The sequence below is a fragment of the Manis pentadactyla genome, chromosome 2, assembly GCF_030020395.1.
Source record: "Manis pentadactyla isolate mManPen7 chromosome 2, mManPen7.hap1, whole genome shotgun sequence".
NCBI classification, from domain to species: Eukaryota; Metazoa; Chordata; class Mammalia; order Pholidota; family Manidae; genus Manis; species Manis pentadactyla.
The window spans coordinates 12652102-12667111 of record NC_080020.1 but is presented as its reverse complement, the minus strand read 5'-3'; the positions used below and the strand labels follow the sequence as shown (position 1 = coordinate 12667111).

The window sequence follows — 15010 nt, the reverse complement described above, 5'->3', positions numbered from 1 at the left end:
AACTACTACAAATGTCTTTATAATAGTTTTAGGACTTTTTAGGTTGTCTATTTCTTCTCAAGTTACTTTTTGCAATTTACCTATTTTGGAATTTTTGTATTTTGTCTACATTTTAGAACATTCTGGCATGACTTTACTTATATATCCTTTTATCTCTGCTACAGCGGAAGTTATGCCCATCTTCTCATTCTGAATCTTACTTGTATCATCTCCATTTTTTTCTTAGTAAATATGTTTTTCAAAAGATTTAATTTTTGTCTTAATCCACTTTAGAGTGTTTTTGTTTCTGTCTAATCACTTTCTGCTCTAATTATGTTACTTATACTTTCTGCGGGTTTATTGTTCTTTGTCTAACCTCTTAAATTCAATCAAAATGGATTCTTAACTGAATCCTCAGCCATTTATCTTTTCTAAGCTAAGCATTTTAGGGTGTAAAATTCCTTCTGAATAAGCTTTAGCTGTATTTCCCAATTTAATATATAGCATTTTCAATGTATGTACTCCTAATTGTTTTCTAATATCTATACTCATTTATTCTTTGATTGCAAGTTATTGAAGGTACATTTAAATTTTTTTCCAAATATGTGGAGTGCTTCGGTTGTCTTTTTACTATGAATTTCTAGCATAGTTGTAGTAAGAGAGCATGTTTTGCATGGAATGGATTTTTTTGAAGTGTGTGAAGACTTCATGACTTAGGATGTGATGTGGTCGATTTTCACAATTGTTTTATTTGTACTTGAAAAGTATGTGGATTCTCTCATCATTTGGTCCAGGGTTATATGTGTCCAAATGTGTTGCTTTAATCTTCATCCTTACTGATTTGGTGCTCCATCTTTCAATTACCAAAAAGTGTCTACAAAACTGTCCTTCCTCCCTGATGGTGGTTTAACTATCTCCTATTTGGTCCCCAGCCATTCTTGGGCCATGAAACCCAGTTCTAGGCCTCCAGGCATCAGTAGTCACATCTAAGGATTTTCTGGCTTCCCTTCCTTGATAGCTCACCAATATATATAAAGGAAAAAAAGTGAACTTTGTCTGGCATTTTTAATAGTACTGTACAAAAAAAAAATGTTAACTCTATCTAACTTTCAGTATTGCCAGGAACACTTAAGATCTCTAAGCCTCACTCTTTCGTTGAAAAATGGAAAGAATAATATCTGGGGTTGGAGCTCCTCAGAAAATGACACCAAGACAGAGACTTGTCCACAGGGAGTTTTTCTGGGAAGCTTAAGGGGTCTTAGCAGAGAGGCCAGTGTTCTATCTCCCTTGCTCACACCCACCATGCTGAGCACAGAGACTAACACACGAAGTATTTGATAATTGTTTACCCAGGTGTATAAAAATCTTAGAAGCTGAAAAGGGAACTAATCTTGCAAATCAGAGACCTAGAAACCAGAAAAACATGAAGAGCTGATCTTAAATGGAACCCACTCCCAGAAGGAACACAAATACGTACTTGGCTGCCTCCACCGGCAATAACAAGGAGAAAGGGCTGCGTCTGCAGCCTCGGGTCCAGGTCTTTGCACGTTTCTATTCCTTCTTAGGAATATCCCTTCTGTGATCTAATCTTTTGTGACCCAACGCCACTGCGGGTTCATGAGCACCGGCATATCCTAGTCTGTGCAGGAGTCTGTGAGCACAAAACACACGTGGTAGGAAACATCCAAGGGAGGTTTTGCGTTGCTTCGTTCTCTTGGTTCAGATTTACGACGTTAAACGCTTCCTCCGACACAAATGCTTTCCCTCCTCTTTGGTTCACTGGGGAGTTACTTCCTTATGATTCTAAAGCTTCAGCTTTAAGTTCTCCACACAGTGACACAGCATAAATGGTAGAAATTGTGCATGCTCTTGAGCCACCCCCCCGTGAAGGGCACCGGAGACTAACACACACACACACACACACACACACACACACACACACCATCCCGTCCAGTGTGCCCGACAACCCGTTCCGTGTCAGAATAGATGGTGTTTCTCTGACCGAGCATAGGATGAGATGGCTTGGAGTTTGGGGGCCATGTCGTATGAAAGCAGCGCTCCCACTAAGTTCCAGATCCCACATCCCAGTCGGCGCACAAGGACGCTCGCCCTGTCAGAAGTGTTCAGGAACCCATGCCCATCCAGAGCAAAGGCCTTGCTTCTTTCCTTGCTTGAAATGGCAGAAGTTGCCATCTTGTTTAAATTATTTTCTCTCTCAAGCCCATATAGTTACAGTTTTTCCGGTCAAATGCATCAGTGCTTTCCCTCCACTGTATTAAATCACCCAGCTCTCTGCCTTCCAGTACAGTCGCCCTGTGTCCTGCAGCCCCTTGTTTGGTGTCTGGGCGAGGAGGCTCCACTCTGGTCCGGCCACCACTGTGCCTGGAAACTGCCCTTTTAGCTGCCAACTCCTCACTCGACCCAGCTACTCTCCTTGACTTGTCCACGAACACGAGGCTTCTCTCCCAGTCTCTCCTAATCATACCCAGGGTTCTAATTCCAGAATAATGTGTCTCACAACAAGACACTTCAGGCCACCCCTACTCCCACTTGTTCCTTGTTTGCATATAAGACCTTCGCCGCTCTACAGCTCCGCCCCGATCCGGGAAGTCCATATTCATCTCTACCCTGCCTCATAGCAAGTTCTCTCTTCAAGAATATCTCAGCTCCAACCCATAAAGTTTTAGTTTTTACAAATGTCCTTTTTTTAAATAAAAGGAGTTAAATGAACATGGACAAAAACCTATGTCTTCTACACCCATCTTTCTGAAAGTTTAAGAATGCAATCAAGTATAATTATCTTATGAACTAAATTTCTTGGTTTTCATTTTATAAAAGAGGGAACTGTGGCTCACAGGGGCCTGGATTCACAGAGCTGGTAAATGTCCAAACCGGAATTCAAAGCCGGATTCTTATTTGGTTCCCAAAGCTGGCCACTTTGTGCCACACCTCATTACTTCAGCAGAGATTGGGTTCAGTTATTTTGAAGTGCCTTCCACCTTAACTCCAGGAAGAAGAGAGAAGCTGAAGGGGCTGGGAGAAAAGGGGAGGGGGAGCAGAAAGGGAGCAGAGGTGCTGTGAATTTATCTCCCTAGCTGTGGTCTGCTGATGTATATTCCCTCTGTTTACTGTGACTGCTCAGCTCTCCCTTTGGCAGTTTTTATCCTCATCATATTCTACAGATTAATATGAATTTTTCTTATTATTTAAGAGGAATGTAGACCACAGTAGAGTGAATAGCCTATTCAGGGAGGCATACTCCAAGGCAATTTATGCAGCCTTCAATTCTTATTTTTCAAACATAAAATAGTGCAACCTTATTTTCTTCATACTGAGTTTCAAAATACCATGGATTGGGACTGTTAGACACATGACATGAAAACATACCCCCAAAACAAAACAAAACAAGGAACAGCTCCTTAGAAAGACCCCAATTGGATCCTCCCCACAGTCGGAAGATTTACTGGCCTCGTATTGGGTTATAAGGAATGGGGATTTTCTGAGTAAAGGCCCATAAATCACATCAAAGTCAGAAACCGACAAGCTTTTCAAAAGGCAACTGCCCAAACCAAACAATGGTTTTTCACTTGTTTACAAAATGTGGAAAGAAATATGGGTCTCTCCCTCAATTACACACACACACACACACACACACACACACACACACACACACACACTACATTGTCATTATCACCAGCATTAGGATAAAATCTGAGAATCGAGAAACAGAATTCACTTTCAACGTAAAGGAGCAATGAAATTTATTGACTGAATTAAACACAACAGTTAAAATGGCAGTGTTGTATTTTCATTATAAGATGTTGGAATGAAACAAGAAAAGTGCTATTAGTCCAAGCCTCTTACATTCATTAAAAGAGTGACTATCAAAAACAGCAACATGCACAATGAATCCTATGCACAAAATGGTATTATATCAACAAATATACAAAATACCCAAAATAAAATATTTACAAGGTTTAAAAATATAAACATTGGTTCATCTATCCATTAAACCACTGGAGTGGAGAAAGGAGAAAAGACCCTATTGCTATTTAGAATCCTTTTTTAAAACAAGTTTTAAAAACATAGAGTAGTTCTAAGAGACAATTTTTGATGTTTTAGGGCAGTGTAACATTCTATTATAAAAATAATATCTATAAACCTACTAATAATTTTCTTCCTGTGCACAAAAATAATAGAGCCAAAAGCTTGTCCTCAAAGACATGCCTGACTTTCGGGAAAACTGATTATAGAAATGGAGTTTCTCATTTGGGTTTTCTTTGTCATTATTTTCAAATAACCTGCAGTTCCCTATATTACACTGAGTTATTTCATATAAATAACTTGGACAAAACCTGAAGTTAGCGATGAGTCTGGTAGATAGCTAAAGTCTTGTAAAAATGGCAGGAATTTACTTTGCCTAAAACCATCAAAACCCTTTTCCCTGATAACTTTGATAAAACTACCACTCTCAGATTCTTCATTAAACTCATCCTGGGAACAATAAAAATGTTGTATATTACTTTGTTAGAGTTTCTTCTCTTGTATTTAGAAATAACTGTGTAGCTGGGGATCAATGGTTATAATGTAAATATTTGAGAAGGTTCACTAATTCCTTTAGGCTACCTATGGCCATTCCACGACATACTGACTGTGAGTCTCTTCTATCCATTCATGCAGTTTGACCAGACATTTTTAGTATTCTGCCTTGTTTATTATGATCAAGGTAGGTATCTGAGAAAGTTTACTATGTCTCCAATAACCAGTAACCTTGGCTGTATTTCATTAAAAATGTTATCATCTCACCTAAGAAACAGAATGTTACTCTACCCTATTATTGAATAATTTCCAAAAGTTACCCCAGTTTACAATTCAATAGAATGACAACCTATTACTGAAATGTGCCACGGCATCTCCCTAAAATCAGGTCAAAAATTCATTTAAAAGGCATTTTACCAAGTGTAGGCAGCCCATATATTAGTCAAATAACATAATTAATTGTGACCATGGTGCAACTTCAAACAGATTTTCCCTCAATACTGACAGTGGCATCTTAAAAGAATCAGAGTGGAAGACATCTCAGGTTGCGTCCTGCCAGATTCACTACTGAAATTGCTTTTGGCTTTATTATTGACAAAGCAGTCTTCAGATTATACAATCTACAAGTAGATCTGCTAGTATGTAACTCCAACATAATTGGTGAATATGGTCGAAAATTTTGACTGGTCCAGGTGAGAAAAAACCTGCTAGACTCTGAAATCTATCTTTCAGACTCACATGTATAAGAGCCACCAAATAATAAAAAAAAAAGCAAGTTCACTTTAACTCAAATAGTCATCATTTGAATGGTATCCACAATCATAAACATCTGGGTAGCTCTTGCAATTCAGAACTTTGACCAGTTTCTTACTTAAAACAAGTTATACAAAAAAATTCATCATATGGCTAAATTAGATTTATAACTGAAGTATGAGTTGTAGAGTAGATTTCTCGTTCAAATTCTGTTACTTATTAAATGGGTGGCTTTGGACAAAGTAGTTCACCCTTATGAGCATCATTTTCTTCCTGTGTAGAACCATCTTGTGTGGTTCTTATGAACAGTGGAGATAATGCAAAAAAGAACACAGACATCACCCCACACACACACACAGTAAACACATGGTGTATGTTAGTTGTTTTACTTTAATATAAAATACTCAAATTCACTGTGGCTGACTTAACAAGTGTTCAGTAAGTATTAGTTGGGTGAGATAATGAATCTGAAAATATACGGCAGGATTCGATGGCCGTAGACAGAACATAGGGTGTACTACTTTTGAAAGAGCCAGGGGCTTATCTGTGAAGTTCAGCATTGTATCCAGGCAAGGGAACACTCAGCTAGTTACTATTTAAACAAACGACACAGAACACCCAGAACAAGCGTAGACTGCGCTTCAGGTGGAAAAACAAGTGAAACGTGCTTGGAAGGATTGAAATCCTATAGGGAAGAAGTATCACCATGACAACAGAGGAGATTTCTGTCTATATGTTTGAGGTTCATCCCAAGGAGAGGACACCTCCAAAGGAAGGCAGCTGTTTGCCTATTAACTGAACAATGGTACCACGTTACCTTATTAGCGGTGTGAGCACAAAACCAATTATCAGCTTCATGACTGGGTCAGTTTTTTTCTATTGAAAGTGAGCTAGTAATGACATTAAGCAGTTCTTAGCCCATCTATTACCACAAGTCACCAAAGAGTTTCTATCCATTTCCCAGAGACTAGGGGTGGGGAGAGAGAGATGGGTGGGGAAAAAGATGGAATGGGATCCAAACAATCATAAAGAATGAATTAAAGGTGCCACATCAGGGAGATAAGATTACCCGACTCATGTGGCTCTTGGGAAGACTAAGTAAATATGTGTAAAGCTCCTAGAAATCACTGGCACTGAGTAGGTACTCAACAAGTGTTAATCATTGTTATAATGAGTATGATTATTTTTAGACGGAATTTGTGTGGCCTGCTCCATATCACCCTTGCTGTGTTCCATCCCATAAACTATAAGCAACAGATACAAAAATAGGTAGGAAAAATAAAAATAAAGATGTTTTAATGAATATTAAGAAAGTCCAATTATAATACAGCCATGTGTGAACTGTAAACAAAATGGGTTTTTAATAAGTATTAGTATATATACCCCATGAATATGGATTGCATTGAATTAAAGTACATATCAGTCATAAAATGGGTCCAGGTTCAGTTCTGGAGGCTTTGTGACCATTTTAATACTTCTTTTATCAGTTTGAGAAGGAACTTCTTCCTATAATCATGAAACTATCTTTCAGAATCCCTCCTTGAAAGCCTTAACTGCAGGGAGCTAAGAACGTTCCTTTAAAGTGGCTATTGTTGCAACAGTCACCTTTAGACGCTTATCCCAGTGGAAGGGCTCTGAGAAGCAATGCACGCAGCCTCCTAGAGTCTTTAGAGCAGGAAGGGTGACTGCCCTGAGGAGGAGCCATACTTACTTTCTGACAATGTTACAGCCACTTTTTAAAAATAAAGTAAATGCTTGCCTCTTGTTTTCCCACACAGGTATGTGAGATACCAGCCTGCCACTGGCAGCATTTTGGTCTCAAACTGTTTTATAAATATTTATGTGTAATGAATTGAAAATTCTTAAGGCTGAGTTTATAGAATTAAGAACTGTGTTGCTCATCCCTTGGTCTGCCTAGAGAAGGAGAGGGAAACGGGGTTGGTCCCAGGTGTTTCGGTTTCTCCTCCGGGAACTCTGATTTGGGCTTGCAAGTTCCCGTGATCTGGGTGACCTGGACAGATCTGCAGCTGTAAGATCATTAGTAGCCTGTCCAAAAACCTTTTCTTTGCCTTTGGGAAGTGCTCAGAGCATAATCGCACTCCATCCAGTGCTCTGAGGCTCCCCCCTAGTCCTGGGGTGGTAGGTGCTTAGTTCCCACACTGTGCAGATTCAGGTGGACACTGGACTCGACGTGACCCTGGCTTCAGGCGCTGGCAAGGGATCTGCCCTATGCTGAGCAGGAGGTCAATGACCTCTCCCTCTGTTCTTCCTTGCTCTCTACTGCCTACAGAGCTGTCGCCATTCACTGCTACTCTCGCTGTAATGAATTCCTCCCTTACCTACAGTCATCCAAGCTGTTCAAGAATTCCTTCTTGATCAGAGTCAAGAACCCTCCCCCAGTTCAGAGTTATAATTTAGGATCTATAAGCAGGAAGTGTGTTCCACTATGCAAATGTCAAAATCCACTACCATCATGAGACCTGTCTCCTTACTGCTATCTGAGTGCACCAAGCAAGAGGAAACAAAGGGAGAGGACAGAGATCTACATAATCAATCTCTTCATACAAGATGAGCTGTAAAAAGTCTCCAAAAATTAATCTGACGAAAGAAGTAAATAGTGAAAACTCAAAAATCTCAAGGGAATTTTGATACCTAATAAAGTCTTTTTACATTGACAATTGTGCAAGCAGAAGGTTATCTGAATGTTCATTTAAGTGCAAATACTTGCAAACTACTTTGAAATTAATGAATAAACCCTTTCAGTAAATCATCACTTTCTTAGATGTTAAATACTTTGTATTTAAATAGGCAGATAATTTGTGGAAAATGTATCTAAAGGAAGTCCTTAACGTTCTTATTCCCTCGTTGTTATTAGGTGAAATAATAAACAGCTTTTTCCTCCTATTATTCACAATGCTGTAGTAACATTTCTCCTTGGAGAAATGGAATAAAAGCATCAACCACCATTAGTATTGAAGTACAGTGATTCAGTAATATTGTCTGTGTAATGGAGATTTTAAAATCAGGCTGTCTTTGTGCAAAGCTATTAAATTGACCGGTAAATTCAGGGCCAGCAAGTGATTTGACTTTTTCCTCTCCCGTTTGGCCTGCTCTTTGACAGAAGTGACTTAATGAATCAAGTATCTCAGAATCACACATACACAGGAAAGGTGTCATTAGCCATATTCCATCCTTTCCTTAAAAAAAAAATCAGCAATTATGGCCAAATTAGATAATTCATTAATAATAATTGGAATGTAACACTATTAAAATACTAAAAAATAATCTCTATGGACATGAATAAGAAAAAGTAGTAGCCCTTGACACAAAAAAGCAACTATGATCCCTTGTCTGTGGCTGGGAAAAGTTTAAGACACTTTTCCCGCATTGCTCCTGATTTCTCATTGAGTGATTGAGGCTATTTAATTCATCACCTGAATCCTTCATTTGATTGGTGTGGGTGGAATTCTTAAAGACATAGGGGAAAACAACATGAAAAACACACAGAAAAAGAATAAAAATAGAAAATATTTAAAATCTTGTACAACTGGTTAATTGAAAAGCAAGGGAAAATAAGTAAACTTTACAGACACTTTCATTAACTTACAAAAAGAAGACAGCTTAGTGATGTAAATGCAGAAATAAGTCCCAAAACCCTGAAAGCAAAAATAGTTTGTTCCAGTGCTTATAAAGTAGATAGATTGACTTTACTATTGCAATATTCTTATCAGTCCTTCAGGTACACTTGACTTTCCTGTACAGTCCAAGAAATAATCAAACAGGATTTTGTCATGGATTCATGCAGAGGAGAATATAACCCTTGCAATAAATTGCACAGGCAGAAAATAAAGATCCTTTGTTTTAAAACAAGGAATAAGATTTATGTTTCTTTCCATTCATTAGGGGAAATGGATGCATTGAGCCTAAATAGTACTATCAGTGTTGAATAAAATGTAAATCCTTTCTAATGATAGAAATCATTTCTAAAATGTTTCCAAGTTTACAGTAGATGCCTTTGTCCATTAAGTTTGTGCATAATTGAGTGCATGAACACATGTGAGTATGAGTTGTTGATGAATTCCTGGTGGTGTATTCAGAGTGCTTAAGGTTATGTCTGATTATAGGACCTCATCAACAGACATAAGGAAATTAAATATTAAAACACTGCTTTGAAATAACATTAAGGATCTGACACAATGCAATAAAAGCCCATAATCTGACTAATAAATTCAGCAAATCCCTTCCCCCTTTTCTAATTGAATCATTGCAGATTTAAAATAGAGAATGATCTGCTTTGTGCTATTAGCCCAAATTTGTTTTCCCTTGACATCCATTCATATTGTTCCTTCCTTCATATTATTATTATTAAAATAGATCTTCATATACTTGCCTTATTCTTTCCTTTATAAAATAGAAAATAAACTTTAAAAACATGTAATGTCACTTCATTACTTAGGCAATCTCTCTAGAAAATGCAAGTTACATAGACATGTTTATGCAATTTACATATGTGTAGTTTCATTTGAATATGTCTAATCTTCCTGACACCTTCTCCTAGCAGAAGCTCTGGTCTTTTGATTAAATACACTGAGGAGCATTTCAAAGAGGATATTATACAGTCATTAGATGCTAATAGCATTCTAGGAACTGCTTCAGTTTATCACTCATACTATCTAGGCATTTGGTAACCTTTCTGAAATAAATGTTCCATCTAAAATAATAGAAAACATTCATATAAGTAAACCATCAAAAAAAATTCTTGGCATAAAATGTTTATGATACATAAGCTTGCCAGTGTCATATTCTGAACATACCTGTCCTAATCATAAATTAATAAAGCCAAACTCAAATGACATGAAAATCTATATTTTTCTATTGTTTTTCTTAATATGTTCCTCATTTGGGACTCCCCATGTTGAGGAATGGTTGAACTCCAAAATTTTATAACCAAAGTGAAATCTGAAAACCACAGTTGGGGACAAGAAATAAATAGACTCTTACCCAAGACAAGGCAGAACCATTCTTTTGGGACATCAACACAATACACTTGTTTTTTCTGCATTAGAGGCAGATAACCCATATAAAACAAAAACAGAATTGCTTCAGGTTAAGGTACATAAAAGAACATCAATGGTTTGGGGACAGTTATCATATCTAGTTATAAAACCAGATTTTAAACTCGAGGTTACTGACAGATTAGAAAATGTTAACTGCTGGATAAACTATAAAATATGCATTATCTACACATGAAAAGGTTACACTTTATAAATGCTAAAATACTGTGTCTATTGGCATTTAGTGAAATCTTTCCCTGATCCTAATTTCTCACTGGGCAGGGGGGGAAGAAAAAAAAGGACAAATCTGCTCTACTGAGCTTTTTCTTTCTCCCCAAATGACCTAAACCAACCAAACCCCAACTCTCCTTTATTGTCCCAGTGGTAGGTTATTTCCCTATTTGTACACCTAGCAACTGAAGCAGGCAAGTTTTCTTCCAATCAGTGATCCCCTCTGCTCATCAGGTACAATACCTGGCTTTTCAGCTTTGTAGGTGTTTTCCACACAGTGATACAGAAAAGCGCCCCCCCGCCCCCCACTTTTTTTTTTTCCTGGAAAGGGAAAGGACAAGAAGGAAGGAAGGAAGCAAAGTACCATGGAAGAGGAGGGCTCCCCCAGTGTTCCCTCCAGGCCTTCTGCACCTGGCGTGCTGCTTACTTAGGTTTGGTTAGATCCTATTTTCTGCAAAGGCAAGTAAAGGTGACTTCCAAGAAGTGTTCAGTGCATCAAAAGAAAAAAATAAAATAAAGGAAAGAAAGAAAGCAAGAGTATTTTTTTTAAAGGTAAAAAAGAAAAGTCCTTGGAAATAATTATCTGGGACTTATCTTGAGAGGAGAAGCCCATGCGTGGCACCCCCCTTCAGTGTATCCTGCCCCTGTTGACAGCACAAGACATCCTTGGTCGAGGCTACTGGGCAGGGCTGGTCCCAAAAGCCTTTCTTGAGGGGAAGCAAAACTCATGTTAGTGGTGTCCAGGGAAAACTGTATTCCTGGACATGCGGTTTGTCCACCTTGGCTTGCGAGACTTCACAACTTTTTGGCACTGTCGTGGCACGCCGCTGCCCGGATGGTGGTCCCAGCCAAGCCCCGGTTGCTGACCCTGCGGACCAGCACTTTGGAAACTGGGATTTTTGTTCTGGGCAACTCACTCCTGGCTGGTTGCTGGTGCACCACCGGATGGCTGGCTGGAAGGTTCGCGAGGTGCTTGATGCTGATGGGGATTTTAGAGTCCTTCAGCAGACTGCCTGGTGTTCGCAGTGGGCAGGTGATGGTGCCTGGAGACACAGGCTTTAACCGGGACAAGCAGGACGTCTCCTCGTTGGCCGGCAGGGCTGCTGGGCTACCGTCTGGATCGGCGTAGAGGTCGTAGAGCACGTCGCCGCTGTAGCTGTCCCGGGCGATGGCCGCCTTCTTACCGTTGCTGGTGCCGTCCTCCTCGGGGCCCGGGGTGGTGGAATCCCAGTAGCCCTCGTCACTGTTGGGGATGCCTTCCTGCTGCTCTTTCTCCACGTGGTGAGGCTCCTCCTTCGAGCGGAGCTCCGTGGGAATCCGGTTGACCCTCCTGTGCTTGGCCGAGGATGCGTCCTTGGCCCCTTCTGCGCCCCTGGCGTCTCTGGAGGCCTCGGGTACCACCTTGGCCTCCGGGGCTGCCGCCGCCTTGGCCGCCGCGTCTGGGGGCCCCTGCCCCTGGTCCTCGGTCTGGGACAGCATGTCCCAGAACTCCTGGAGGTAGGTGTCGTCCGCCTCGTCCGGACTCGCCATCTCCTCCCCTCCTCCTTGGTAGGCCACCACGCTGGGGTTCTTTTTAGAGAGAACCTGCTTGCCTGGCCCGGGGGCATGCTTGTCGCAGCTGGGACCTGCCTCGTCCTCTTGGTCTGCAATAATATCTCCACAGCCTGTAAGAGAGTCAAAGCTTTTCAGTGAAGTCACGTCAGAGAACATCAAACAAATACGATCGGCCGATGGGTCTGAGGGCGGGTCGACCGAGGAAGGGTCGGGGACGGCAGACGCCCGGCCGCTGCCGCTTTCGGAGTCGACAAGGGGGACGGTCGTTATCGGGACGTCCCCCGTCCTGGAAGCATCCTCGGCCGCCGGGCCCTCGCCGCAGCCCGGCTCGGGGGGCGCCTGGGGCTTCTCTGCGCGCGGGGCGTCCTCTCCCCGCGCGCCCGGGGCGGCGGGGCCCCCGGGGCTGGCGGGCTGGCGGCCGGGGGGCGCCGGCCCCGGCTCTCCCCCCGCGGGCTCACCTGCTGGGTCCGGGCGCGCGTCCCCGCGGGGGCTCCCCGGCTCGCTCGCGGCCCTGGGCGGCTCCTCCTTGACGCACTCCAGGCTGGCGGTGAGCGACCCCGGCAGGATGAGGCTGCCCGGGGCGCCCGCGCGCCCCTCCTTGCCCTCCTTGCCCCGCTTGTCCTTCTTGTGCCAGCGCATGCTGCTGAAGAGCCCTCTCAGCCCCCTCTTTTGTTTGCCGCCGGCCCTGCTCGCGTCCGCCGGCTCGGCTCTGCCGTTTTCGGGTCTCCCGTTCTTCTTCAGAAGGGAGAAGAAGCTGTGCGACTTGGCCACCGAGCCGCCGGCCAGGGCGCCCAGGCCGGGCGCAGCCGCCCTGGGGGGCCCCGGGGCCGGCCGGCCCCCGCAGTCCCCGCCGCCGCGCCGCTCCTCCTTGCGGCCGCTCTCCAGCACCGCCACCTCTGCCAGCCCGTCGTGGGTCCTGCTCCGCACCATGCCCGGCGCCCCCGAGCCTTTCCCGTCCCCTTTGTTTTTGACCCCGAATATGCTGGGCATGGTGCCACCCGATTTCCTCCTCTTGAATAATTTGAAAGCAGCTTTATTGATCTTCCCCGACGGCTGCTCGGCGGCCGGAGTTTCGGCAGCACAATCACAATGCAAGTCCATGTCTGCCGCGAGGGTCCGGGCCCCGGCCTCCGCCTTCCTCCTGCAGACCCCCGCGGACGCGCGGACGCCGCGCGCGCTGACAGCCCCGCCGCCGCGCTCGCCCGTCTCCATGGCAACCGCGCGGGGGAGCGGCTGTCGTCAGCGTGGGCTCGCGCCAGGCTGCTGTCACCCGGCCGCGCACCAGCCCGAGCCGCTCGCTCCGCCGCCGCGGCCGCGGAGGCAGCGCCCAGGGCAGACCCTCGCCCCTCCGCCCAGGGCTTAGGCAACACCCTACCCCGCTTCGCGGCCGCCCCGGCTTTGTGCGGCAGCTTGTGTTTGTGGCGAGAGCAGGCAACAGAGCCTCCAGCTGGTGGCAGACATCACAGTCGCAATTCTGGGATTCAAATTCCGCCCAGTCTTACCCACCTTCAGACTCCACCTCCAGATCTGCTCCTTCCACAAGCCAGAACCCGAACCCAAAAGGCCCCCAAAATGGACCAAGAAATCCAACCCAACAACAAAATGCGTCTTCTTCTCATCACCTTCCCTGGGCTCCACGAGTCTTCCTGCCTTCCCCAAGCCCTTATCATTTGGGTACCGAGCCCAGCAGGCACGGAGCGTGTCTGTTTACATCCATGTCTTGTGCAGCGCTGAGCACAATCCCCAGATCAATGACGAATCCTTATTATTGCGGTTCTGATTCTTGCTACCAAAACGCCAGACTTCAGTTACATACTAATTAGCAACTCTCTGCAAAGAGAGTGTGACAGTTCCGTGGGGGTGGAAATTGACTGGTCCTTTGGGACAGCCATGGCTTTTATCCCAGACTCCAGCTACTCGGGGTGAGGTCAGAGAAGCCACTGCCCAGCGTGCATTTGTTCACAGTGGCTGAGTAGAGGACGGAAGACAGTTTGGGAATCTCGGGTCCACTCCGCAGGTGGTCCTGTCCCTTCTGCCTTTGCCTTTTCCATTCAGCTCGACACAGGCTTTGTGCCTTATCCTGCTGTCAGTGCAGCCCCAGGGCTTCCTGCAGCTCCCTTGCCCTGTGGGACAGGAAGAGGCTGCCAGGGTCCCGAAGTGCCTGGGAATCTCTGCAGCTTGACCCACTAATCTGGGGAAAAGGAAATCCTTGTCCCAGGAAAAAGCCCAGTGTGGGGCCCTTCTCTGGGCTCCAGCTTTGAAGGTGACTGCTGGTATTGTAACCTTGACACCTAATTCCATGACCTCAGTGGAGGATTTATCAGCAATAAAAGAAATTTGAAGCATGTACATACAAATAATTTTTATATGTTTAATATTAGTTAATACTACTGAGGATATTTATTATATATTATTTATGTATTCATTAAATACTATTTAATAAAAGGTGATATTTACATACATACAACTATCAGTCTTCTCCCAATCATCTCAAGCTTCGTTTTTTGGTGTGCAACTTGCATTATACCCGGAAGCCCCATCCCTCATAGGTTGAAGTTGGAATTTTACTAATAGCGGGCCAGTCACTGCAGCTTCTGTAGCATGGAGCACAGTTAGTTTGAATTTAGGCCATGGGTTATTATTTATACACTTGCCCTTTTCTGTCGATTTTTATCAAGACCAGTGTTCTTATAACATTAAGAAATCAGTGAGTTTAGGTTCCAGAGAGGTTGTCATTCCCAGCATTTGCATCCCACCAGCTCTCTGCTGCTGTTAGCACGCAGTTAGCACGCAGGACTCGCAGAGCAGGGAGGAGAGCAGAGAGCAGAGGGTTTCCCAGTGCTCATGGACCACTTGCGCTGATGAATCAGAGTTTTCATTGCCATGGGCAGAGAACACTC

The 15010-nt window shown here is 43.7% G+C and overlaps 1 protein-coding gene across 2 annotated transcripts; it reads right to left on the bottom strand.

The window, feature by feature from the left end:
- Positions 1-6639: 6639 nt before the first annotated feature.
- Positions 6640-13409, bottom strand: AMER2 (APC membrane recruitment protein 2). 2 transcript variants are annotated; one of them, XM_036917395.2, is made up of 2 exons: positions 12569-13407; positions 6640-12220 (listed from the first exon to the last, which is right to left on the bottom strand). In XM_036917395.2, the coding sequence occupies exons 1-2, from the start codon at positions 13320-13322 to the stop codon at positions 11352-11354; spliced, it is 1623 nt and encodes a 540-aa protein (XP_036773290.2). In that variant the 5' UTR covers positions 13323-13407; the 3' UTR covers positions 6640-11351. The 2 variants fall into 2 exon arrangements, with proteins under 2 accessions (XP_036773290.2, XP_036773289.2); XM_036917394.2 differs by having other exon boundaries at positions 6640-13409.
- Between the last annotated feature and the right edge of the window lie 1601 nt (positions 13410-15010).

Coding starts and splice junctions, on each gene's coding strand:
- AMER2 (XM_036917394.2), bottom strand. CDS start 13,322: ATGGAGACGGGCGAGCGCGGCGGCGGGGCTGTCAGCGCGCGCGGCGTC.